Source organism: Cyanistes caeruleus, chromosome 20 (assembly GCF_971803275.1).
Source record: "Cyanistes caeruleus chromosome 20, bCyaCae1.hap1.1, whole genome shotgun sequence".
In the NCBI taxonomy this organism is placed as follows: Eukaryota; Metazoa; Chordata; class Aves; order Passeriformes; family Paridae; genus Cyanistes; species Cyanistes caeruleus.
The window spans coordinates 4,295,528-4,321,419 of record NC_141720.1 but is presented as its reverse complement, the minus strand read 5'-3'; the positions used below and the strand labels follow the sequence as shown (position 1 = coordinate 4,321,419).

At 46.9% G+C, this 25,892-nt stretch overlaps 1 protein-coding gene across 7 annotated transcripts in view; it reads right to left on the bottom strand.

The window, feature by feature from the left end:
• COL27A1 (collagen type XXVII alpha 1 chain) overlaps window positions 1–25,892 on the bottom strand; it is a 184,895-nt gene that overhangs the window by 81,566 nt on the left and 77,437 nt on the right. For 5 of the 7 annotated variants that reach the window (XR_015278128.1, XM_023938094.2, XM_086857913.1 and 2 more), the window contains 8 exons: window positions 25,466–25,519; window positions 20,466–20,519; window positions 18,543–18,596; window positions 13,687–13,731; window positions 12,765–12,818; window positions 10,332–10,376; window positions 8,006–8,059; window positions 6,761–6,805 (listed from right to left, as the gene is read on the bottom strand). Coding sequence is in view for 6 of the 7 variants with exons in the window: in XM_023938094.2 (XP_023793862.2) it covers window positions 6,761–6,805; window positions 8,006–8,059; window positions 10,332–10,376; window positions 12,765–12,818; window positions 13,687–13,731; window positions 18,543–18,596; window positions 20,466–20,519; window positions 25,466–25,519 (405 nt within the window). In the remaining variant the exon portion in view is untranslated. Of the gene's footprint in view, window positions 1–6,760; window positions 6,806–8,005; window positions 8,060–10,331; window positions 10,377–12,764; window positions 12,819–13,686; window positions 13,732–18,542; window positions 18,597–20,465; window positions 20,520–25,465; window positions 25,520–25,892 lie in introns of those variants that run through there. The other 2 variants (XM_086857916.1, XM_086857915.1) reach the window with 2 other exon arrangements.

The following is a 25,892-nucleotide window of genomic DNA, read 5'->3' as shown; positions in this document are numbered from 1 at the left end:
GAGAAGTTCAGTGAAAGAAGCAAGATGATGCTTGGGGAGGAGCTGGAGAGAGAGCACACAGGCAGATGCTTTGCGCTAGCGAGGTCTGGGTGCTCTGTGCTCCCCTGTCCCCAGCCCAAGCAGAGCTTTTCAGGGGTTGCACAATTTGTCCTCGCCGCACTCGGTGAGCTGAGACACAGACAGACACAAACTGATTTATCCCAGGTTACACTGACAAGTAACAAAGTCTCTATCTTTGAGATGTTCCAATAGCGCCTTAATTCCTTTTCATCCCCACTCCCTGCAAAGGGCATCCTTTCATACACCAGGAGACTCCTGCTGAGAACAACCAGACCCAGACAGACACTGGAACCAGCTCCTCCTGCACCAGGGGATTACATCCCCCTCCAGCTCCCCTTCCTTTCTTCCTCAGCTGAAAGCAAACAGAGCAGCCTGCCCTTTCTGCTGGCTGTTGTCAGCCAAAGCTCCTGCTCGGAGCAGACGCCACTGCTCCTTGTCCCTGGAAGCAGCTGTCCCCAGGAGGCAGGGACAGGTGACACACACGGTGTCCTTTGCTGCCCGAAGTCCTTCCAGGTGCTCACGTGTGGGTGGGTGTGTTGTGTGGATACAGCATCTGATTCCGTTTAAAGCGCTTTCCCTGCAGGAGTAAGGGAGGCAGTCTGGCAGCTGCTGCTCTGAAGAATCCTGGCAGGTCTTCATGCCAACAGAATCGTTCTCCAAAAATAGGATTTTATTTTCCTGTTGGCTGAAGGTGCTCAAACCAACCAGCCCTCCTGTCTTGTCTGCAAAAGACTCTATTTGCCAGTTGGCTCCAGCCAGGTGAATCCCTGCCCAGGAGCCTCCCTAGGGATGGAACTTGCAAGTCAAACAATTTAAGTAAGGAAAAAGAAAAAAAAAAAAAAAAAAAAGAAAAAGGTGGTGGAGAAGCAGGGCTGAGGGTGAGAGAAAGCCTTCATTGGAAAAAAAATAAGGAGAAAAAAACCAAACAAGTGTAGCTTATGTTGGCAGCTCACACCTCTGAGAGAATTCCTGGTGTGGAGAGCAGACTGAGCCCCTTTACAGGTGGGCAGGGGGTGGCTCAGCCCCAGCAGGAGTCACCCCAAAGGGAGCCCTGCAGAGCCTGTGCTCCTGCTGTGCCTCCCCCCAGCTGTCACCCAAGAGCTGCACAGGGACCTCTCCCTTCCCCTGGCTCTAGGCAGTTTTCATCCCTGCAAAAGATGCTGGGCATGGAGTGGGGGTCCTGCTGCAGCCCTGCTCCTCTGCCACCTGACAGGAAGCTTTCCTCTCTCCCCCAGGAAACTTCACAGCTCCGTGTCACCCCTTGGGACAGATATTTCAGGGCATTTTTAAGTGTAACTATCCCTCCAGCTGTGGGAGTACAGCAGGAGCAACACAAGAAAAAATTCCTGAACCCCTCCAGGCAAACATCACTCAGGTGAAGTGCCAGCCCCTCCACAATCCTGCTCTATTCCTTTTCCAGTGGTAGAGGATCTTTTCCTGGTCTGCAGGGCTCTAACCCAGCTACCATTGCACAGACACACTGGGCAGAGAGCACTGAGCCTGCCACTGCTCCTCTTTGTCTGTGGCCAACATTTCCAAGTCAAGCAGCTTTAGGGGTCAGAAGGCTTTCAGACTCATAAATGACAATTGCATTACTTTTCTTTACGATTTCAAATAAGAATAATTTTTGAGCTTTGATTTATGAATGAGCTTTTCCCTAAAGGATTAAAGATGCCTGGAAGACCTTGGTTCAGCTCCTCATGAGAATTCTGAACTGTGATGGACAAGTCACTTAGGAGCATTCTTGGAAAAAAAATACCTTTGGGATTGTTTCTTTCCTTTCAGTGGAAGTTACAGCTCTTGGCACTTTTCAAACCCTTCTCCCTGTGTTTTCAGTACTTTGTTTTGCCCATTCTTTAAAAAATGAAATACACACTGGTATTGTCTACCTCGCCAGGTTATTTGGATGGTGTAATCATGGACATAGGGACATATGAGAAGTAACCATGCAAGCACCTCACCACAGAGATTTGGGAAACTCCAGACATGTGGAACACAGCTCAGGCCAAATAGAGATGGTGACATTTGCTCTGGGCTCACGGCTGCATTTCAGAGTGGTGAGCCAGGCCAAGAGGGGTGGAGAGACCAGACCAGCTGCCCAGCTTCAGTGTCCAACTTCAGCATTAAAAAAAGTCACTGATTGCTCAAACCACATCTATTTTAAAAATTCAGGTTAACAAAGCAAAAAAAAAAAAATGAAATAAAATAAAGCAAAGAATTTACTTAAATGGCTAACAGGAAACATCTGATCCATGGGCTAAAACTCTCTCATTAAAAGAGGAGCTTTGTTCATGGCTAGTTTTCAGGACCTCCACTGGACTTTTCATGCAAACAGAATGATTAAAAGCATATTACATTTTTAAATTAATCAGTTCCTGAAAAAGGCATGAAACATTTTGGTGCTGTGCTGGGGTACTGGCAGACAGTGCTACCCAAGTCCTGTCCACCAGCTCCTACAGACCATTTGTGCTCCTTCCTGCAGCTCATCTTGTGGATTTATCTGCACACCGGGCCTTCAGCCCACACATTTCTCCTCTGGCTTTAGCTGGCCACATCTGAGAGTACTATGAGATGTTACCAGTTTCCCAAATCTCAGCTCATGTGGTGCAGGAGACTCTTGGCTCACTCCAAATGCAAGGAAGGGTCTCAGCTGCATCCAAAGCAGAGAAAAGATTGGAGCAAGAGAGGAGATGTTTATCATCTTGGTCCCTCCAGAGAGTAGCAACATTTGTTTTGCCAGTGACCTGAGGTTGTGCCAGCCTGGCCAGACACGTGGCAGAGCGTGTCCCCACTGTTTGCATGGACAACAGCTGAGCCTGTGTACCTTGGCAAAGCCCCACGCTCTGACATTCAGGATGGATCTATCTTAGCCCTCCATCAAAAGGTTGGGGAGGCTACAAAATGAAACCTTCCTGACCCAGAGGAAGCCCTACTTTTTGGCTATCCAGTCTCCCATGAGGCGAGTGATGCCTTTTCATGATGCAAGAGCCTGCTCATGCTGGTGGGGAGGGCAGGGATATCCCATGACTTTCTGACAGCTTATCAGATGAAGAAAAACCAATATATTGCAACTTGGTGCTCACTGGAGGCAGGAATTACTGCATGATAAGCCACCACAGAAGAGGAGAGCGCACATGAGAAACAGCCTGGTGAGAAGGTGCCACCGAGGTGCCACAAGCGAGAGGGGGATCCTGCCTGTGATCCTGGCACTGCACTGCTGCTCCCAGCAAACCCTGAGCTTGGTTCCAGTGGCTGCCAGGTCACTGCTGGCTCTCTGCTGTGGGTGACAGAGGGGAGGGACCTGGACTCACTCACATGCTGATCCCTGTTACTTCTAATCCATCTTACGGCACCTCTTCCTTGACACATGAGCTGTCACCCTTGGCATTTCCACGCTAGGCTTCAGCTGCTGAGCCCAGGGGAGAGCTCTCCAAAGACTGTGTGTTATCCCTGTTTTGCACAGAGCTGGAAGAGCCAAGCAGCTTGTGTGATACTGCATGTCATGGAGAGAAACCAGAACGATGAGCACAGAGACGGGCAAGGAAGCAGAAGTATCTGTTAATGGCTTGTGCTGCTGTTACCAAATCCTTCCAGCCTTGGGGATGGCCTGATCCTGTCCTGCTTTGTAGACTCTTTGGGCCAGGGCTTTTTGTTTTGTTTGCATGATACCTGACCCAGTGAGGATTTGAGCACAGGACCAGCAGCACCACCAGGTTCTTAGAAAAATGTAAGGAAACCTCAGTTGTGTTTAACTCACTTGTGAATAGACCTCAGATGAACTTCAAAATTACTAACTATGTCTTCGAATTAAACTTCTCCTCCTTCTTTTCTAACTCTTTAAAAAGAATACTACTAACAAAACAGTTTGTAAAAATCATAGGTATAAAATAGCACAGCTGGTGCAGTACTGATACTCTATGCGAAAAAGAGAGAGATAAGCACACATCAAAACCAAAGATGAACCAAAAAAGAGCTCAGAGCTCTTTGGATATCTTTCCTGAAGTTTTGCCTTTAAGTCTTTTCCTCTAGCAGAGCTTAAGAACTTCTGACAGAATTCCACTCTATTTGAAGTTTAATACAATATGCAGTGCAGACAGTTCTGATTGTGGCTAGCCATCTCCCACGGCATAAGAACAGCTTGGTGTTCCTTGAGCTAGTTCTATCTCCTACTCTCCCTATGAGTCATTTCCTACAGTGGCAGCACATCTCCTTCCTAGAGATGAACCAGGACTGACACATTGCCTCTGCATGGCAATACACGCTATCAACAGCTTCTCTCACTCTTTCCCCGGCACCCCTGACGGAGTCTTGTTTTTATACAAATTTTTTTTCCCCAGCTGCTCAGCTGAACACCATAAAAATCCACAAAAAACACCAAAAAAGACATTTTTTTCCAGCCACTGCACTGGCAAGACTGAAGGTTTAAGCAAGCAGCTGCTTCAGCTCCAGCCCCCCAGCCCACCTCTAAAACAGGCAGATCCAGAGACATACAGACTCCTGTTATTTCAGCCTCCTTTGTGAACTGGACTCCAACCATAACTCTGCCCCAGACCACCCCCAGCCCTCTCCTTCTCCAGGGCCCAGATGTTGGGATGCACTGGCCTCCTGCATCGCTGATGTTGGGCAGGGAGAGCCGAGCAGGAGGTGGAGTCAGCTCTTTACACCACAAACTCACCGTGTCCCTCACAGCTCTACAAAACTTAACTTGCCTGGAAGGATTTCAAGATCTGACTCATGTCCAGTTCCTCTATTTTAATCATTCCCTCTTACATCATTCTCAGAGGCCCACGGTGTCACATGCAACCTCCCCCAGCCCCCTTGGCTGAGCACTGATCCACTGCCAGCTCTCATCCCAAACAATGCTTGGTACAGAAATATGTGTGATACCAACTCCCTTCCTCCTCCCCAGAGCATTCACCAGCTCTGAAGGCAGCTAATAAGGGCTTCCAGGAGCTCTCCCCTGCAATGACAACACGGAGCTAGCAGAGGAACAGCAGCCACACCAGCAAATCTAAGGCTGCAGGGATGGGAAAGACCAGGGAAATCCCAGAAGGCTCACAAAAACCCCAAAGCAGCTGGGAGGCAGCACTGGCCAGGAGATAAGTGTTGGGAAGAGAATCAGGTCAGCTGGTTCCTGCTTTTTTTGCCATTTTTCCCAGAGACCTCCTGAATAACTGTGGATGTCACTTAATCTTTCTGTTCACGCTCAGAAGTTCAAATCATCAGCATCGGTCCATTCAAGATTTCCTATTAAACCTGATACCATAAAACAGGGATGCAGCCAGAACTCTCCGAAGGAGCCAAGCAGAACAAAGGTGCTCATGCGTAGCCATTTAATCCTTTCCCCAGATCCCAGCCTAAATGCCTCCACGGCTGAGAGATTCCCTGCTGATCTCAGGGGAGCCCCTTGCTCGTAGCAGTGACCGCCAGACCGAAACCCTTGCCTGGAAGATTACAAATGCTGGCCAGCCAACAGCTGGAAGGCTTTGAGCCCACAGCGTGCTCTGTGCAGAGAGCAGAGCCCCTGCCCCTAACTACAGTTGCTGTGTTTGTTTTGCCCTGGCCAGTGAGTCATGGTTACACCAGGGGCTCTGCACTTATTCAGCACAGGGGTTTCTGGTGCAAACAGCAGCTTGCAAAAGATCTGATGCAGATTGGCAGCACCCCTCCAGAAAATCTGCTCGACCTGTCCCCATGTCAGGCACAGGACAGGCGGGATGGACAGGGCACTGCTGAGGTGTGTGCATGGATTCTGCAGTGAGGACACCAGCGAGCCGGGGCTGGGACTCCTGGGCAGGATGTGCTCCAGGCCAGGGGGGCATGGGGAAATGGATTTTTCCATGTGTGGGTGAGTGGGCATTTTGCAAGAAGCCTGTGAGTGCAATGATGTCCAGAGGTCAGAGGAAAATCAAGCTAACATGAAGGACAAGGTGCAAAGGCAACGAGACACAGCAGAGCTCCAACATGCCTGAGCTCTCTGCTGATTCCTGCAGCAAAAAGCTTTATCCAGCTTCCTAAAGGAGGCATACAGAACTGCTTGGAAGGAGGTTGATGGGGTAAAGTCTTTCCTTGCTGTCCTTTCCCTGTTTCCTCTGCTCATTTCAGTCTTTTTCCCACTTGCTCCACAGCCTCACACTTGTCTTCAGCCTTGCTTGCAAACACCTCTTCCTCCTGGCCGAGCTCTCACATCTACCTGGTCTCCTTGCTCCTCAAACACTTCTTCCCCAATCTGGTACACCACCAAGGACAAAAAGGTTTCTATACAAAACCACACTTGCTTTACACAAACCAGGATGGGACAAGGGTTGGAGAGAGTCACAGCAAGAAGAGGATAACATGATGGAACTGGTGGGGGTGCAAAGCAGGAGATGGAACAGAGCCTGCAGTCATGATTGGGAATTAAAAGAGTGCATCTAGGGAAGCGATTGGCCAGAGGCAGGACAGGAGGGAAGATGTAGAAGAAAATCTGAGAATTGTGAGAATCAAGGGAGAATGAGAAAAGAGCACTAATGCCTGTGAATTGAGCAGAGCATGGAAGAGAGGAAGAGAGCAATATCTCTGTCTTTGGTTTTCTTCCTGCTTGGGCAGACATACATGGAAAAGTTTGTTTGAAGATACAAAGGGACACAGCCAAAAGCCAAATGTCTTGTTCCCAGTTTCATTCAACAAAGTCTGCATAATAGACGAGGAAAAACTTTACCGGCCTACCCATCTTGCCCCTCTTCCCAGGAACTCCAGGGATCCCCTGCAAGGAAAAAACACAGAGAGAGAAAAAAAAAAAAAGAAAAAAAGAAGTTCTGGTTGAGAAATCAAACAGCCAACCAACAATACAAAGCAAAATGAGAAGAGAAAGGAGAATGCAAAACAGGCTAATGACTGTGGCATTGTTTGGGAATCGAAATGTCAGCTACTTGCAGTCGGCTGGGAGAGCAGAAGACAATTAACCTTCACCCATTAACTACGGCCTCCCGAGGACACGCGCAGGCAGCATCCCCAGGCTGGGGCTGTGCTTAGCAGGAGCAGTCATTAAGCTACTGGTCTGGAACCGAATGCAGGCCACCGCCGAGGCACTCGCTGCAGAACTTGTGTTTATGTTTCTTATTTAGTTATACAAGCATTAAATCAGCGTCGCCAGAGCGCAGGGCAGGCCCCTCCCAGGCAGGCACGCTCCCACATGGGCCTGGGGCCTCTCCGCGTTCTGGAGCTTGCATTTGAGGGAGGAAAGGCTGGAATCAAACTGTGTTCATCTTCCAGTGACCTTTTTAGGAGCTCTTGTAGCGGGGAGAAGGGGATCCTTGGATGGGAAGAGATTGGGCTGGTGGGAGGATGTGGAGATGAAAAGCAAGGGATGAACTGTAAAGCTCTGGAAACTTGGGCTGTTTGGGAAGGCACGATGAAAAGGACAGGAGGAAGGGAGGACACAGCCACAGCTGCCCACTCACAGCCCCATGCTTGACTGCCCAACTCAATGCAACTGGAAATAAAGCCATTTTCAGAAAGCCCAGCATTGTCCCTTGCAAGAGCCAGGCTCTTTCCAGACATCTCCAGTCAGACACAAAATGCTTTGTGGCTGGGAGGTGATTCCTGTGGGAGCAGGGAATCTCCATGTACGTTCGCCTCACTCTGCCCCACCTCACTAAAGTGAGCTGGCGAGGGGGAGAGGGAAGGCAGGTTTTTAAGTGAAGGAGAATATAGAAAAACTCCTCTGTAGTCACCAGCAAGGTCTGATGGCCCTGCCTGAAGCCTGGGTTCTCCTCAGCTGAACATCAGCCTTATACAGGGACACAGGTCTTCATTCAAGGGTAGGAAGAGGCTAAGGAAGGGATTGTTAAGCATTAGGCGTGCTTGCCTCCTTCCTCAGGAACTAGGGAGAGAGAAGGTTACATCAGGCTCTGAAGAACTGCATTCAACCAACACACCAAGGTTTTCTTCACAAAATACTCACTCGTTCTCCATCAGCCCCTGGTAGCCCAAATAGTCCTGGGAGACCAATATACCCCTAAAAAAAAGAGGAAACAAGCAGTCAGATATGTTCCTCCGTTAGCACCCAGTCAGTCTGTGTTTCCTGAAGAGCAGAGCAACCTCCAGCGTTGGTCAGTGGCAGCCGTGATGAAATAAACCTTGAGGCAAGTGTATATGCCCATGGACTGCATGGTGCTGGCTTCCACGATGTAGTCCAAGGGCACATACCCTCACACCAGGGATCAGGAGGACTCCAGGCAGGAAGAGGACAGCCAGAAGAAACCTTACCTGGGCTGGCTCTAAGCATACCTGAGGGAAATGGAGCTTGGTTCGAGGTTAGCAAAAGTGACAGCAAAAGCAATCCACAGATCTCCACCTCCTTTCATCTCTGTCTTTGCTTTTGACACTAATTGCCAGCTGTCCTGTCGTATCAAGCCCTTTCTGTGCCCTGGTGGTCCCACACTGCAGCCCCTTCTGAGGCAAAGCCCCCCCTTTTCCTGGCACCAGGGCTGCCACCACCCTGCAGTCAGTCCTGGCTCTGCCCAAAGCCTGTCCCTGCACCACCAAGACCTTGTGCAAACCTCCATCATCCCAGGCACTGAAGGGCCTGCATGGGCTGGGAGAGGCTGAACCTGACATTCCAGGCTTGGGGGATTGATGTGAGGCTCAGCCTGCACATCCACACAGATCCACCTACAGGGAAAGCACCTTTGCACCAACACATTTCACATAAAACCTGCTTCCACGCTCATCAGGAACACTGTGTGTCCAGGTTTCTCTGTGGCCTGGGGGTCCTGCTGAGACAGGACATGAAACACAGTGTTTCCCTTCCCTTCCCACAATGGCAGCCTTGTGTTTAATCCCTTTGCTCAGCAGCCTGGACAAAGTTACCTTGTGTGCTGGGCCTCTGCAATGGCCCGGCTGGTGCCAAACATGCCGAATCCAGAGGAAGTGAATTTCAGCAGGGAGCCCCCTCCGTGGCACCTCACTCTCACAGGAGCCAAGTGCTAACACTGCTTTTCTCTCATCTTTCTTTCTCCATCGCTGCTAAATCTCTATCTGCCAACCCCACCAAACTTTTTCACCAGTCCATCTCTCCCTGTGGGTTGTGTTTCCCTAAGAGATAACACCTAGCTGGGAAATAATGCTACATTAACATGATCCTGTATGCCTTTGCCTCCTGAATCCTAAAAGAAACCACATAACTCCCAAACTTTTCCTGGAGAAGGCAAAAGTAGAGGTGGAGGATGAAGAAGAGTCCAGAGCAGGCTCCCTTTAAACCACAAAATGCACATATCTTACCTTAGCACCCAATTCTGACTGTGGCTGAACTGAGAAAGGGCTTCCTTGGGGATTTATAAATATTTCAGTCCTCACCACTCAGGGGTGCAAAATGGAGACTAACTTCCAAATCTTACATTCTGCACATCTACCACCTGATAATTACACAAGGTTAGAGCAGAGAAGGAGATGCCCCAGGGGAAACCTAAGCCATTGCAGAAGTGGGGTGAGCAAGCTGTGCTCTCAGATTTTCCTCTCTTCTGCAGGAACTGAACCTAACCCTCTCCCTTCCCAGCTCAGGAATATTGCTAGCTACAGGGTCAGCATTTGTTTATTCCTTGCAGTTTTCCTAGTGATGAAAGCCAGCTGCTTGAATTTACTGCATATAGAGAAAGTATCACATGTTAGAGAAATGGGGATTTATTGGCTTAGAATCGCATTGTGAATTTATAATTGCAGGGAAAGAACAAAATGTGATTAACAAGAGCCTTAAGTAGTAATAAAAAAAGAATCCTTTGCAGTGAGAATAAAACCCCAGCAATTAATTTTGGTGAGCAAAACCAGACAGGATGGAGATATTGTTTGTATTTGCACATGGCTTCAAGATGCTGGCTTGCTGTTGTGCATAATGATTTAAATCACTCCCAAAGCAGGCCTGTACCCAAATGAGCCCATATTCAGCGTGGTCAAAGACCACTGAACCACACTGATTGAAACCAAAGAGGCCTTTGGGACGTGGGGCTTGCAGGCTTTGATAGGAATTTGTAAGCCATTCTTTCCTCTCCTGCAATGTGAGCTCTGGAGGGGCTCACTTTATCTTCAGCACTATTGGGGAACTTTGATCACGGTACATTCCATGTTTCATTAAAAAAACTTAACAGTGCTTCAATAAACAAGCAGTGTGCAGCTCAAATCCCCCAAACACAACAAATTAAAACAACCAGCTTCAGAATTGCAACATCAAGCCTAAAGTTTCTTGAGAAGCCTTGGATAAAAACAAGAGAAAAGGCAAATGAAAGGTTGCTTACCCGAGTTCCTTTTGGGCCAGATTCCCCTATGGGGCCAGGTAAACCCTAGAACAGAAGGGAAAAAACAAAGACAAATGTGGACCAGTTTTAACTTAAAATAACAAGCAGTACCAACCCCCCAAGCACCATCCCTGCACGGTTCTGCTTTAGAGCTTTTTAAATCTTTAAGCGCTGCATGGTCCTGCTTTAAGGTTTTGCTTTAAGCGTCCAAGGAGTATCAACAAAGGAGAAAAAAAAAAGACAAAATGATACAAATAACAGATCTGCCATTGTTGGGGAGCTGGGATTCGGCAGAACCTGAGACTGCTGCACAGAGTGAGCCTTCCCTGGGGCTGAAGTAGAGATTTCTGATGATAAAGACCATAAGGGCTGATGCAGTGGGGTGCTCAGAGGTTGTGTTACACTTGGGATGTGAGGCACAGTGATGCTCTGTGCCCAACAGCTCTCCATTCATCTTCCTGCCTAAGCAAACACATGCATAGCAAATGTATTCCAATACCTGCTTAGGGAACACTGATGCAATGAGAAATTTCTACAGCCTAGAAAGTCACTTAGCAATGCAGGTACTGTGATATTTCTAACCTTTTGCAGCATCAGCTATGGAAATAATTGAAAATTCATTCCCTATTTTAATTCTATGCCTAATGCTGCTCACTCAAAACACTGCAAAGAAGAAAAGTGTGAAAATGCAAAATAAATTTTCATGTTTATTGCCTTCTAGAAAGTTTCCAGATCATTTTTTTTCCCTCTAGTTCCAAATTTTGATGGGATTTTCTGGGGGGTGGGGGCAGAAAAAAAAGGCTAAGTCCATATTTTCTTCAGCTGGCAGTACTGCAGGCTCAGGCTGGGATGTGAAAGTTGGGTTGTGCTCTTTCCTGGCTCCTGCATCATTGCCAAAGATTTCAGGCATCAGGGTGAAGTTACAATCCTGCCTGTGATGCACAAACCAAACCCCAGCCAAGCACTCTCCCCTCGCTGCAGAGCCAGCACAGCTGACAGGAGTAACAAGTAGTAAAATCTCAGTAAAGTAAACAGCTCTGATGCAGGATACACACAGCATTCAGATAGGCTGAAAAAAGCTGCCTTAAAAAAAATAAAAAAGTCACTTTCCTGACCCAAACCACGTTTTTAAGAAGGCAGATTTGTTCTTTGAATGTCAAGGCACAGATTTCATCCTGCTTATCTGATGGGCTGAATTGATGAACAGCATTCATTAACCTTGTATGTCCAAAATCTCTTGGACCTCTTCTTATTAGTCATCTAACACACATTCACACCTAGGAGACTCTTTGGCATGCTCAGCTCTAAGAGCCTTTTAGAGTATGAATGGAGCCTTTAGTCAGGTGCATAAAGCTCCCATCCAGTTCTGCCATCTGCTCTCTCCAGTGTGCTAAGCAAGGTATCAGTTTGATTTTCAATTTAAAATGGGTCATGCATTATTGACAGTCTGAGGCAGAGAGTCACAGACTCGTTCTGCAGGTCTAGTTCATGTTTAATCCAATAACCTACACATCTGCATAAAAAATTCACATCCAAACTCATGATAAGTCTGAAAGGCTCAGGACAGAGTGTTTGGGATCTTTGACATCTGCCTGGACTCCTGAATTACAGATAAACGTGGCAGAATCCAACATTAAATGTGTCCATTTTAGAAACCCCTGACAAAACTCACTTCACCACAAAATGTTATGGGGCTGCATGTTCTGTCCTCCAAGAGATTCCATTTTTTAGGGTCTTACAAATTCTCCTCTTTCCTTTACACTACTCAGCATCTTACATCAGTAGGAGAACAAAGTGTCCAATCTTGATCCATTACCCAATGCACACTCCTCCATTCCTAAAGTTGTCTTTGTGTAATTTTTTTCAGCATGAGAACAGTGACTTGGTTGTCTCTCATCATCTTTTTTGCAGCTGCAAATATGATTTTTATATATATATATATTTCCAGTTCATGCATAACTTTGTGTGTGTATACATAGGTTATGCCAGTGCATTTTACTAGGGAGAGTTCATCTAAATCTCCTCCTCCAATAATAAATACACCTTTTTTCCATCCCAGATTTCTAACTTGTCCAACATTAGGTGCAAAATATGCCTAGAAAGGAGTTAGCAGCATGCACGTGTTTTTCTCTGCTCTGCTGTTCTGCTTTCTCCCTGTTGTTATACTGAAGAAGAATCTGTCATAATTTGTTGTAGGAATTCAGGTTTTATCTACCATAGGCACAAAATACTTTCTAACAGCATTTCAGAGTTGAAAGGCTGTGTTACTGGCACAACATCTTGAGGGGGAAAAGAAGGAAAATATTCAGAGATCAAATGTGCAGATATACCAACATTTTCTAGAGGACTGCACTGTCCTTAGTGGGGCATGTCTTTAGCTACCTGCACACCCAAATCCCTACTCTGTGCACAGCACGATGAGATTTACTGCACCTGCCTGCCAGGATAACCTTTGGCACCTGGACTTCCAGCTGGTCCTCGCTCACCCTTTGGAGAGAAAAAAAGAAAAGGCACAAAAAAGTCAGGTGAATGTCCCACCTGGGGAGTGTTTTTATCTCAATGATTGTGGAATTGATTAACCTGATTAACATTTATAGAGAGGAAAACAATAGTAAGAGTAGATAATGAAGTTAATTAACGAGGGGAGAAGACACACTGAAGCCAATTCAACAGGTCCATGCACGGAGCAAGTGCTGCTGTTTCTCCTTCTCCCTTTTTCTGGGGAAAAGCAGCAGAGAATCTGGAACAAGGACACTAAGAGAAGGTGTAAGGCTGCATCTATATCTGGCATATGGAACCGTTTTGCTGGTGGGAAAGCACTGCCAAAATTCTTCAAAACTAAATGGATTCATGTATAATATCCTTTAACATCATTGCTAACAGGGCCTGCTATTCATTGCTTTTTTTTTTTTTTTTACTGCATTGCAAACATCAAACTTAACCAAATAGAGAAGGGGGAGAAAAGGGGAGGGGTGAATGGGCTTTGGGAAGTGAATCACATATACTCAACACAGTGTGGTTACTAAAATCCAGGTGAAATTAATGTAAAAAGACAAATAAAGGGATGACAAGCTGGTTTTTCTTCCCCCAAGTAAACTTAGTGTGGCTGAGCAGTAAAAATTAGAAATTAAATTTAGAAACTCCAAGGCAGTCTCCTCCCACCATGCCATTGATGCTGGGTCCTGGTGTGTGTGCCCAGATCCCAGTGTGTGTGCAGCCAGCTCCCCATGTGTGCCCACCTGCCCTGGAAGGACCTGGCTGTCCACACCAAGCAGGCCAACCAGCCAAACCAGCATCACAGCCAGAAAATCCATCCCTCCTTAAAGCTCCCCTGTTGGGAAGTGGGAAAACTCACCTGGTCTCCAGGGTGACCCAGTGGTCCAGGGTAGCCTTTATACCCCTGTCAAAATAGGATGGAAGAGATGAATACTAAGAAACAAAAATACAGTAAAATAATCTGAGTTTGGTTTTTATTTCTCTTTGCCGGTAGAAATAAAGATCTGGGGAGAAACAGGATTTTAGACAGCATTACACAACCACGACAACTTTTATCAAGCTGCTTTGTGTTTGCACCACCCAAACAGCTGATGTGCCCTGCTGTGGTCTGGGGTGGTACATACTCCAGGAGGAATTGCTCCATGAACACATTTGGAGTGATCTCCACACTCAGATCTATTTGTAATCTACACCTTGAGCAGGGCTGCCCTTAATCCTCAGGAAACCACAGACCCACAGAATGAAATATTGGCTTTGGACAGCAACATGAGCCACTTGTGTTTCAGAGCTCTTACTTTTGCTTTAGAGTTTGAAATGCCACAGGAAACACCAAAACAAGCATTTACTGTCACAGGGAACTTCAATTTTTCTACCTTGAACTTGTCTAGCTTTCAGCTTTTCTAATCTAATTATTACAAGATCCAATCTTTCATTATGAAGCTACTGCAAGCTGCCTCTCAACCTGCCCTCGCTGCTGAATTAGTTAGAATGATTTCCTTAATCCACCTTGCTTACTGGCAAGGGTTTCAGGCTTCAAATCATTCTCACAGGTCTTTCATAATCCTGCTTCAGTTTGTCAGTATTTTGCATTTTTGGGGGATGTAGACACTGAAGCAGGACAAGGGCAGCCTGTTTGACTGCAAACTGGGCACTGTGTGTCTTTTAAGGGAGTTTGCTTTCTCCTGGATTTACATAGAGTTCCCTTCAAACAGAGTGAATTCTGTAAGTGATGGACACATCAGATTTTTCCCCCTCTTTATTATCTTGGTTCAGCTGTTTAAAACAAACTTCCATCAAGAGAAGCAGATCAGGAGATGAAGCACAGTTTAAACAGATGACTGTTTAGATGGGCTGTCAGCAAGATTAAAAAAAACAACAAAAAAAGCAGAAAATTTAACTTGAAACAAATGGGAGAGAAAAAAAATGAACACGGAACAATCCTCGCACAAATACTAGAGAAATAACAAATTGCTTTCAAGAGTAGGTTACAACTACTTGTAGCTCAGTCCCTGCTACTCACCCTGTCCTGGCCAGGGCTGCAGCTCACCTCACCTGTGTGTGAGCCCCTCAGGGAGTGTCCCTGCTCTGGAACTCATCACCAGTCACAGGGAGACTGAGCCCTTGGCCTTTGGCTCCACTCACCACACGAACCCAGGACTGTTTCTGCTCCCAGGTCCACACCTCTCATTAACAGCTTTTTTATTCTTCCCACGGGTTACTCCAGACCTGCAGCCTGAGCCTTTGCTGGCAGGGTGTGCAACGCTCTCAGCCATCCTGGCCACTACCTGCTCCCCTTTGCACTCCTCCTGCCTTGTTATTTCAGACAGTCTGGCCTGGAAGGATGTTGATTCCCTTCTCCCAGTTCTGTCCTGCTTGGCTTTGCTGATCTACCATGGCTCTGGACAGAGCTGCACCTTCTGACCAGGCTGACCTGAAAGATCTGTGTTTGAACTGCCTCGAGAGTCCTTTCTCCAAATGCTGTGAGAGCATTTCAGTCAGAGGCTCCTCACTGGAGCAGGAGCAGCACAGAGCATTCCCTGCCCCTCTCCAGGAATCTGCCCCATCAAATCCTCTCCTGCTCGTCCCTGGCTCCCTGACAGAGGCTCAGCAGAAAGGAGGGAGGATGCTCCACCCTGGTTGGGTGTCTGGCCTGAAGGTGAGAGCTGCCAACAGAAACATCCCTGGGTTCAGCATCCCCCGTCATTCCCTGGAATTTAGATTTCCATGGGGTTTTCTCCTGGGACCTCTGCCCAGTTCTTCCAGTCTGGAGCAGGAGCTATCTTGTCTCTAGGCAACTGGAGCACCAAGCTTAGAAATATCTGACTTTTCCACTGATAAGAAATATGTGCCTGGCTTGGCTGCTCTGACCCATTCTGCTCCAGCTGGGTTTCTGCAGGATGGGTGTTTTGAGCCTGCAATGTCCACCCAAAGTAGGTGATGGCATGATGGTCCCTCGAGATGCTCAAAGCACATCCTGAACTAAATTCTGCACCAGTTCTGTAGTGGAAAGTGAATGGCACTTAGGTTAAATATGAAGACATTCTGCTACTGTTCTGTTACATTAAATATCCTCCTCCCTACATATTCTGGGCTCAGGAGAGTTTCAAATATGTATTTCTTCACAGTATATCCCAGTTATTTCTGCCTCAGGTGAATTACAATAAGGGAAAACAAAAAAAGCTTCTGTATGTTAAAGCTGGCTGCAGTGTGAAAGTATTTACCTGCTAAAATCCTCTTCAAATAGCACTAAAATGACAGGGCAGAGGGTATGAAAACAACTGCATTTGCTCTTTTATCTGAACACTTCCTGATGATTACAGGGCACTCCACACAAAGGGCTGTGATTTAGAAAGGAAATTGCACTCCAGTGAAGAATTTACTCATCTGTGATCATATTTGTAATCTACTCTCTCCTAGCTGAAGAGATCATCCTGCACTTCGGTAGGAAATGTGGAGAATAAAGGGGCCAGGGAATGAGACCTGCATTCAGGATGTTTTGAAGCAGTGACCACTTCCCAGCTCTGTCTTTGCTCTCTGACTCTAATGAAGCTTTGCCTCTCTCACTGCTGTTTTCTCTTCTGGAGCAATGATGCTGCTCTGCTGAGATCTATCTCCAAGGCAGCTGTGGTCTGCAGCCCCAAACCAAAAGCCAAAGCCCACAGATACCTCACAGGCACCAGAGGGAACATCCTGCCACCCTTCCTGGTCTGCAAAAGCACCATTTGCTCTGAGGAGGATGAGAAATGCACCTACTGCTTCTAAGGAAGTTTCATGTACTCGTAGGTGTGTGGAGCTACAGTGACTTCAGGGGTGCTCTGAGTCTATCCAGTCCTGCAAGCCCAATCCAAGTCTGTCAGCATTCCCAAGGCAGGCACTGAGGAGTGAGCCACACTATCCAAAACCACATGCAGCTGCTTGTGGCTCCAGCTCACGCTGCTGAGATGTGGTTTCATTTAGTGGGAAAAGCATTTTACTTCTCCTGGTGAAATATTTTGCCCATTTGAAGGTTTCTACATGGTGTTCTGTGATCAAAGCCCTGAGAGCCCTCTTTGCAGCGCCTCCATGGAGTGAGAAGAGGGATGTCCATTTCCAAGGCGCTGCTGTTTTCCGGTAGCCAAGCACCAGTGTATTTTCACTGGGAGAATGCCAGCAGGGAACCCAGATTAAAAAAAAAAAAAGAATTTTTTTTTCCAAACATTTCTCCAACAGTTGTAAATTTTTCTTAATGCAAGATGCTAATAAAAGCCAGGTTACACCAAACCCACTGCCAGACTAGTGCTACTGGGAGGTGTTTTTAAGCTGCACCAAAGGAAAAATTTCAACATCCAACTTGCTCATTACTTGAAGAAACAGAAGCATACCCCTGCCTTTACCCTGTCCTGCGGGAGCTAAGATCAGATGTGAAGGCCATGTGCTGGACTTGGGAATGTTTGTTCAATCTCCTATTCCTTCTCTGCTTTTTCCACTATGAGTGCTTGCACTCCTGACATTGCATTTTGCTGATCATAACCACAAGGTTTTGTTTTATGAGCTGTTATACCAGGAAAATGGTATTCTTTGCACCCTATTAGTTAGAACTTGTTTGTGACAGCAAAAGATCCGTAATTAATCACTCAATTGCTCCTACTCCACACAGCACCCCAAGCGTGACCAGCCTTGGAGTAGAAAAATAAACTCAGCCCTCCTCTTGGCAATTTGGTTCTAGTATAAAGCGTACAACAACTAATCATGGAGAGGGAGGGTTCCTTCCAGCCTCCTCCACACCTTCTTTCTCTCCTTGGAGTCTTAAAACATAGCCAAGGAGGTGTTTGTGTGCAGCTAATTGACCTGAGGAGCAGTGTATGGTCAATGGCCCATTGACTGATGAAGTGATTGAAACAAGATGCCAATTTTAACTGTTCCATTTAGCTGTGGCAATATTGGCTTGCTCAGAAGGGGAGTCATGGCCACTGAGCCCCACTCAAACAGCTCCCTGCAACAGGCCCAGCTTCCAAGGAAAGAAACCAACCTACCAATCATGGAACTGGATACTGAGCTGAAATGTCCTTGATCTGTGGAAGATCTGAGCTCCAGGTGTGGATGGCTGAGGTACTGCTGTGCAGGCTTGAATGCATGGATAGAGACACACACCCTGCTGCATCAGGAAAACAGGGATGGATCTGCTGTTCTATCCTCACATACCCTTTTCTAGGCATAAATTGTGTTGTTTGTGATGTTAATGGTGTTGAAGCAGAAATATGGAAACAAATAAAGGAAAACCTGAGCAGTGCTGACAAGCAAAATAAAGAGGGAAAGCACACAGGTACGTTTTTGAAATGTGCTTTACCAGGATAGACAGTTGTGGTTTCCTTGGAATGCTAGCACTGTTCTGAATCCATCCTTTGAGTATTGCTGTTATTTGGAGATCCCTTTAAATAATGCACTGGCTGTGCCAGGCCTAAATTGGGCTTGCTGAGGAATACCTGGTGTCAGGGTGCAGAGAGATACAGAACACAAAGAAGGAACAGAATTCTGTACCCAGAATTTCATTTTGTACTCTTACATAGTTTTTAGGCAGTTGTTTCAGCCCATCTCCCTAGGTTTTACACCTGCTAAACAGGCATAAGGCTCCTTGGGTACATACTGGGACTTAAATTAAATCTTTCAGGCAGAGTTAAAGAAGAAAATTTTAAAATAAAATTACTGATCTAATTCACTAAAAAAGAACACTCTTACCTTTCTACCAGGTGGTCCAGGGAACCCAGTTAAACCAGGTAAGCCCACGTCTCCCTGTAGGAAGCAAGCAAGTCCAATTAGTTTTCAGCAACATTTTCCCTGTGCCTACTGCAGTTACCGCAATTATTTTGCTGACACCAGCCCCCAGCTATTGATATTTCTGGTTCTAATCACAACTCCTCAAAACCTAACTGGATAAGAAGAGTAGATTTAAACAACATCTCTATTAACTGGCTCATATAAATAATAACCCCAGTTAATTAATGGCAGCTGCTGCTGGAGTCCAGCTTTTCGCAAGCAGAATGAATGCGCTTTTTTTCCCCTCAATGATCTCATTCAGTCACATGCTTCATTCGCCTTTCAATAGGCATTGAAATCGCCAAGGCAAGGAAATTTTAGACTTTAAATGCAATAAGAACAACAGGTACCTCCTGCCAAATCCTGTGATTTGCTCTCACACTCTGCTACTGGCCTGGCTCAGCCCATAGCTCCCGTTCGGATGGTGCTGGTGCTGCAATTATTTAACCTGCCCATCTGACATGGATTGAACCTTTGCAGGCTGCTGGTGGGAGGGTTTCTTCAGTGGTCTGTACTTCTGAAAAGGGATTGCATCACATCCCAGCTGGCAAACCCAAACCATCTCAGAACGGATGAGCGCATTGCTGTGAGACCTCTCCAACACCCAACCCGTCTGTGTGAGCCCACTTGGCCTCCTCTGATCTGGATCAAAAAACCCTGGAGTGCCTTCTTACTGGAATTCAACAAATTTCCAGTATCTAGCTTGAAAATTAGGCATCACTCCAAACTCCTGCTGGAAATTCCTTATTCTGACTGCTATCAGGAATAAAGCCTCGTTAACACAAACTAAAGGTGATCTGGATCTCTCCCTTTTTTACATCAACATTGTCTTCAAGAAAAGCGTTCCAGACCCTGAATGTGGATGATTTCCACATGATTCACTGCCAGAAATTTCAAAAGACATCTCATGGTGTTAAGTTAAAGCCTTATTTCAGGCCAAGCCTTCTGAATGTTTTCTAGCATCGCCTTCATGGAGGCATCTGGTGTCAAATGAAGGTCCCAAGCTCCTTATGGCTGGTGCTTTCTATGAGCTGTGCATTTATAGCAAGGTTTATGGTGAGAGGAAGAAAACCAGGCTTCTGCCCTGGCCATGAGTTTCCAAGGATTGTGCAGGCATCACTGAAAGAGCTAACTGGGGTAGATGATGTGGAGCCCTGATTGCCCTACTGTTCATTTCTAGAATTCTGTGAGGGCTTGTTGCCTCAGTAAAAATCACCCAGGGGCGAAACATCAAGAATGGGAGTTGTAACTTATTGAAAGGAATTAGCAGAACTCTGATCCTAAAAACTGCTAGACCCAGAAAGCAGCTTTCCTTCCCAGCTGGGTGCTTTGTGTTGGTTTGAGCAGCCCTTGGTGGAAGCCCCTCAGTGAGAACCATAACTTAGGAGTCTCCACCAAGAAATTCTACCCTGATGGGGCTGCAGCATGAGGCAAACCCCTGTTCCTCAGCAAGAACATCCTTTCCTTGGCCTCCAAGGTTTTTATTCCTTACACTGGGATTTCCTCTTGCTGCAGCTGCATGCCCTGAGCGTGGCTGTACCTCAGATGTGCCACTTGAAACAGTTGGCTGAAGCAGCCACGTGCCTGTGGCAGCAGGGACTTCAGCTGGGCTGCAGATTGTGGATAAACTGGAGAAACACTCAGACAACCCCACCATGGCAGGTGGCACCCCAGTGCACTATGATCACTGACAGCTCCCTCTCTTCAGTCCTGAATCCAAGATCTAAGCCTTATTTCTCAGTCCTAAGTCTACTTGAGCAGCTGGGATGTTTGTGGCTGCGGGACAGACCCCTGTGTGTGTGCACACTTCTAAAAGCCCACCATGGCCTCGGGGTGACATCTCACCTTCTGCCCATTGCGAGCTTTTCCCGGTGACAGCCCAGGATCACCTTTCTGACCCTGAAATGAAAAACTTGCATTAGTGACATAATCCAAGGGCCCAGCCCACAGATGTGCTTCTGCTTTCACCAAGCCTCCAAATTAGAAAAACATTTTGTTTTATCCCAGTCTTCCCTGACATCCCAAATGTATTAAAGTGGCCTGGAATAGCTGTTTTGCTGGGGGTGGATTTGGTGAGTGATTGCTGCTGCTAAAGAGTTGAGTTTTAAATAGTAGTTGACAGTATTCAATTGGCTAAAGAAAGGATGACTGGAAGAAAGCAATGTCAGGACTTTTGATACTTATTAGACCAGACAGCTGCGATTCCTTCCTTGTCTACAACTACCATCACAAAAATAATTACCAAGCCTATTACTGGGGCTGAACCATCCTTCTCGACAATTCACTAGATGCTGTTGCTTTTTTAACTGTGAGGAACAGATGAGACCACAGAGAAAGTTGTACTAATTAGACACCCCCAACAGGCAGAGCAATTGTGAGGCTCCCAGGCTGGCAGGGAGCGGCACACTTGACCTTAAGTGGCAGTATTCCTTATTTTCCTCCTTAACAACCGTGATGAGGGAAATTACTGTTTGAGGCTGTGATCTTCTGACAAACACAGGCTGGAATTTCAGCAGCATTTGATCATCTAATTCCAGCAGATTCCTTTGGAAATCCCACTTCAGATTCTCAAGAGGTGGAAAGGCAATGTGAGGACCTAACGGGGAGAGATGCAAGTAGAAAAATCTAGAAGAGATTGAAGTGTGCCAGCTTCTTTGGGTAGGGGAGAGATAAAGCTTAGCACACATCTCTTCTGGCACAGCCAAGATGGGTATCCCAGGATCAGTCACTATTTAACACCCCATGAATCATAAACAAGCCACAACTTCTGCATGCCACATCAGCACGGGAGCCTTAATTAATGTCTTGGAGGGAAGGGGAGACCCAGAAAAGAGCAATACTGGTTAAGAACTGGCATTTCTCATGAGTAGCACAGAGCTCTGGTCACAGCCAGCTGAGCTGCTTTTCTACACAGTACATTCCACGTGTGTTTCCCACCTTGCACCGGGTGTAATCCCCCATTCTCCTCCTCCTCCAGCATCCACCGCAAGCTGCGAGACTCAGGAGTGAGACTGCAGGAGTGAGGCTCTGGACTGTAGGGAGCACTGCTGATCCAAGGCAGATGTATCTGCACAAATTCTGAATGAAGGCTGCCGGCTTTCCAAACAGTAAATGAAGTCATGCAGATAATCTTGCTTTGCATGCAGCTGTTATCAGGGCAATTCTCCCACTCCTTGAGCCTCAGAGCAGTCAGTGGGTGCTGCCACTGCTGGGAACAGATTAGAGCAGCCCTGGGTGTTCATTTCTACTCGGCAAAATTAATTTGCTGCAGCAGGTAAACACCCACCACTTTCCCTGATTCTTCCCATGTGCTCCACGCAATGACTTTGAGATGTGGAAAAGAACTTGTGCTTTCTCCTGGGAAGCTGCAGATCACATTAGCCAAGTCTCTGCTTTGCACTGGTTCTGTGTTCAGCACTGCTGAGACATCACACAGGTGGAGAACTCAGCCACAAGCAGGATCACATGTCCCCAAGATCAAGCAATGGGACCAGCTGGATGTGAGGGCGGAAATTTTGGATTAATTGCTTTAGTCTTCTTACACAGCAACAGGGGAATTAACCTAAGTCTGGTCAATAACCAAGCCAGAGCACCTTTCTCACAGGTTTCTCTCTTTCCCATCCTAACTTACTGAGAACACTTCTTCCTCTTGTAAAGGAAGAAATTGTTTTCTTCTGGGATTTTTTCCTACCTGGGAGAAGTCTAGAGCTGTGCAATTTAAACATCTCAGTTTTGCAACCCCACTAATACTATTTTAAACATCAGTGAGCCAAACTGATGAGCTAGCTTGGAGAGAAAAATCATTCACTAAAATGAAAATTCAATATTTTTCAAGTGCTTTAAGAAGAGATTTATCCAGAGCATCAAATCATCCTAATACCTGATGCCAAAAGCCTCCAGGTGAGAGATGCAAACCCAACTCTTTAAATGGCTTTTGAAAACACACCTTGTCTGACCATCTTCCCCATCCCAAATGCTTTTAGGGCATCCTGAGAGCAACATCCAGTGGTTAGCAAAAACCCCCTGCAGCTTTCAGGTGAGAGACCCAGTCAGGACCCCAGCCCAGCCTGTAGGTACAGCTGCTGCAGAGGTTATCTGCAATAATCAGTCTCTGCCAACCAGATGCAATTTTACAGCTGCCAAGGACAGCAGGCAGAATGCAGAAAGCATCAAGAATTCCCCTTTAAGAAGTTTCACATCATGAATTGCTGAGCTAAGCACCACAGGCCAAATTCCCAGGTGGCACAAGCAGGTGTAATGCCACTGGAGTCGGTGGAACCATGCCCAAGCAGATCAGCAGGATTTTGGCTCAAGAGCTACAAACAGCTCTGTGCAAAAGATCAGCTTCCTAAGTCCAGGGAATTACAAGTGCTCAGCTCCAGTGGTGAGAATAAAGTGGGCTCTGCACAGGGCTGACTGTGAAATGCAGAAACACAGCTAAAACACTCCAGCCAGGCAGGAGAGACAGAGAAACACCCAGAGCCTGCAGTGCCACAGCACAGCCCTTGCACAGAGCTGCCCGACCTTACAAGGGCTGTGCTTCAGCTGATAAAAATTACATTCAGCTGATAAAAATTATGCTCCTGGGTCCCCTCTTAAGTGACAATGACTTGCTGTTAGTCATGGTTTCCAGGCTGTATCTATCTGGGAAACTTCAATTTTCTTTCTTAGATTGCTTGGTTTTTTTTTCTGTGGCATTAACTGCTATCTAAGGCAGACCAAGCCCAGCAGCCACTTGATGGCTCTCAGCAAGAGAAGCTCCACTTGGAGCTGCTTTCCCTGTTGTGGAGGCTGAGCTTTCACAAATCCTTAATTTCTGCCATGTGCTGGGTCTGTTAAGAAGATTCCCACCTCTGAAAGTGTCCAAGGCCAGGTTGGATGGAGCTCTGAGTGACCTGGGCTGTCCCTGCTCGTGGCAGGGGGCTGGAGTGAGATGAGACTTCAGGTTCCAACCCAAACCGTTCTTTGATGATCTTATGATGAGGGCATCCGTTCCCAGGTGAAATTTTACAGGCAGTTAAAACACAAGGGGGTGAAAACCACTTTTTGGGGCAAAGTCCATTTTCTGGGACTGCTGTAACACCAGAGAATTGAAGGGAAGGAGGGGAGTCAAAACTCTGGCATCTGATGCACACCTTCCAAAGAGCATTTCTGAGGCAGAGATGATGTCACCACGGCTCACCAGGCTCTTCCTGCTAGAGGTGAACCTTCCCCATGGCCTGGGCTGAGCTCCAGCTCTCACATCCCATTGCAAACCCTATATTTCTTTTGACAAAGCACCGTGAACAGACCAATGCTGCAAATGGTGGCTGGACAAAATGAAAATATATCACAGAGCCTGATGACACCAGATTTCTGCTGCAGACTTACAGCTCTCCATCCACTCAGACTTCCTGCTGCCAGACTGTGCATTGAGATGGAGGAAAAATGCTTATAGTAAGACTTAATTTCTATGAGGTGACCAACTGAATGTAGCTTTATAGCCAAATGATGATTTCTAACAAGTCATTAGACTGAAAGTGTTTGAAAAAGATCCTGTAGCATAGAATCATAGTTTGACTCCACAGCTTGGACCAGGCTGGATTTGTAGGCCTGGAAGTTAGATAAAAGAAGTTTGATTTGACTTATAAAACTCAACAAGTGTGATCTGGAAGTCATTGATGGAGAATAAATGCAGAGCACTAAGATGTAGAACTTTTACAGGCTCACTTTTCAGGCAGTATGTGGAATTTAAACCAGCTGCTGTTCACCAGCATGTCTCCAGTGCCTAATTTTTAATCACGTAGAGGCAGCATGCCAAGTTTCCAGAATCTTTTTCCCAGAGCATCAATAGTGCTCATAACATCTCTGCCTACTGATGAGATCATGAAAAGACAGAACTATTGCTCTCACCTTTCTCTGTTTGGCTGAGCGTCCCTGGTACTGAAAATCTCTGCTAAGTATTGCCTCTCCAAACTCTGTTGTTCTTTAGTCCAACACAGATGTTATAAAATATAAACCTATTCCTTTGTAAACAATCATACCAAAGCAATCCAAACCAGTTTTCCAGGAACTGCAGTCTTTAGGTAACACAAAGCCTTACACACAGAATGAGCTGGGGATTAAAACACCTTTTGGAAGTGTTTTGCTGCACACTGGGTTAGGACCCCTCCAGAGCCACATCTGGGCTCAATCCCAGGCAAAGGGAGAGGGTCCAGCTGCAGGGGGTGACTCCCACCTCGCTGTGCCCCAGGAGGGAATGTGTGTGCAGGAGAAAAGGATGAAACACAGGCCCCCTGGAACTGCAGGAGGTCTGTGAGTCCTCCTGGGAGAGGTGAGGGCATCTAGGAGGAATCCATGAGACCAGTTTGGGAGGACTGATAGAGCTCAGAGTTCCAAGAAACTCTGGAGAGGGAAAGACAGAGGAAGGAGTTTCAGGAGCAGGAAAGCAGAGGAAGATGCTGGGTGCTGCCAGACACTCCTGCCACTGCCCAGACACAAAGGGAGAGGAGCAAGCTGCAAAATCCAGAGGAGGGAAATGTGAAAGCAAAGAAATTCAGAGCAGGTGGAGCTCTGGAGGAAGGACTCCACTGCCCTTAGCGTAGCAGTTTGTGCCCTGGCAAATGAGGATCCTCATTTGGCAGTCTGAAATTCAGGAGAAGCAAGGATGGAGGCACAGAGCAGGGTTTGGCGCAGGAAAAGGCCTCAGCTGTGCTGCTGGAGAGCCCCTGTGAGAGCAGGAGGCAGGGAGAGATGGCTTCAGCTACTGTCTTTTTGTCCAGAGCAGGAGGAAAGGAAGCTGTCCTTCCCCCAGGATGTCCTGTGGGATGGGGAGGTGAAAGCTCCTCTCACAAGCTCATACTTACTTTCAGTCCTGGGGGGCCAGGTGAGCCAGGGTTTCCATGGGGACCTGGAGGACCCTAAAACACACAACAAACACAAAACAGAGTCAGAAGGAGATGGGGGGAATCTGCATGAATCCTGGAGCAGCCAAAAGCCTCTGGCTGGGCTGTGCCAGACTTTAGCCCCAGAGCCCTGGGGTGCCCTGGCAGGGGATGGTGGCACCGGGACCCTCCTGGCACCCACGGAGGGAAACTCAGCTGTGGGATCCCACCGGCCCCTGCGGAAGGGGATGTGTGTCTGTCACCACAGGACATGTCATGACACTGAGATAATTTGGGTAAACCAAACATTCCACAGGTCAGGGGAGTCCAAGCTCCAGCAGAAGGGGATGGAAGCAGGCAGAGGGGAGCGGAAGTGTGCGGGGGTGTTAACTACTTTTTTTTTTTTTTT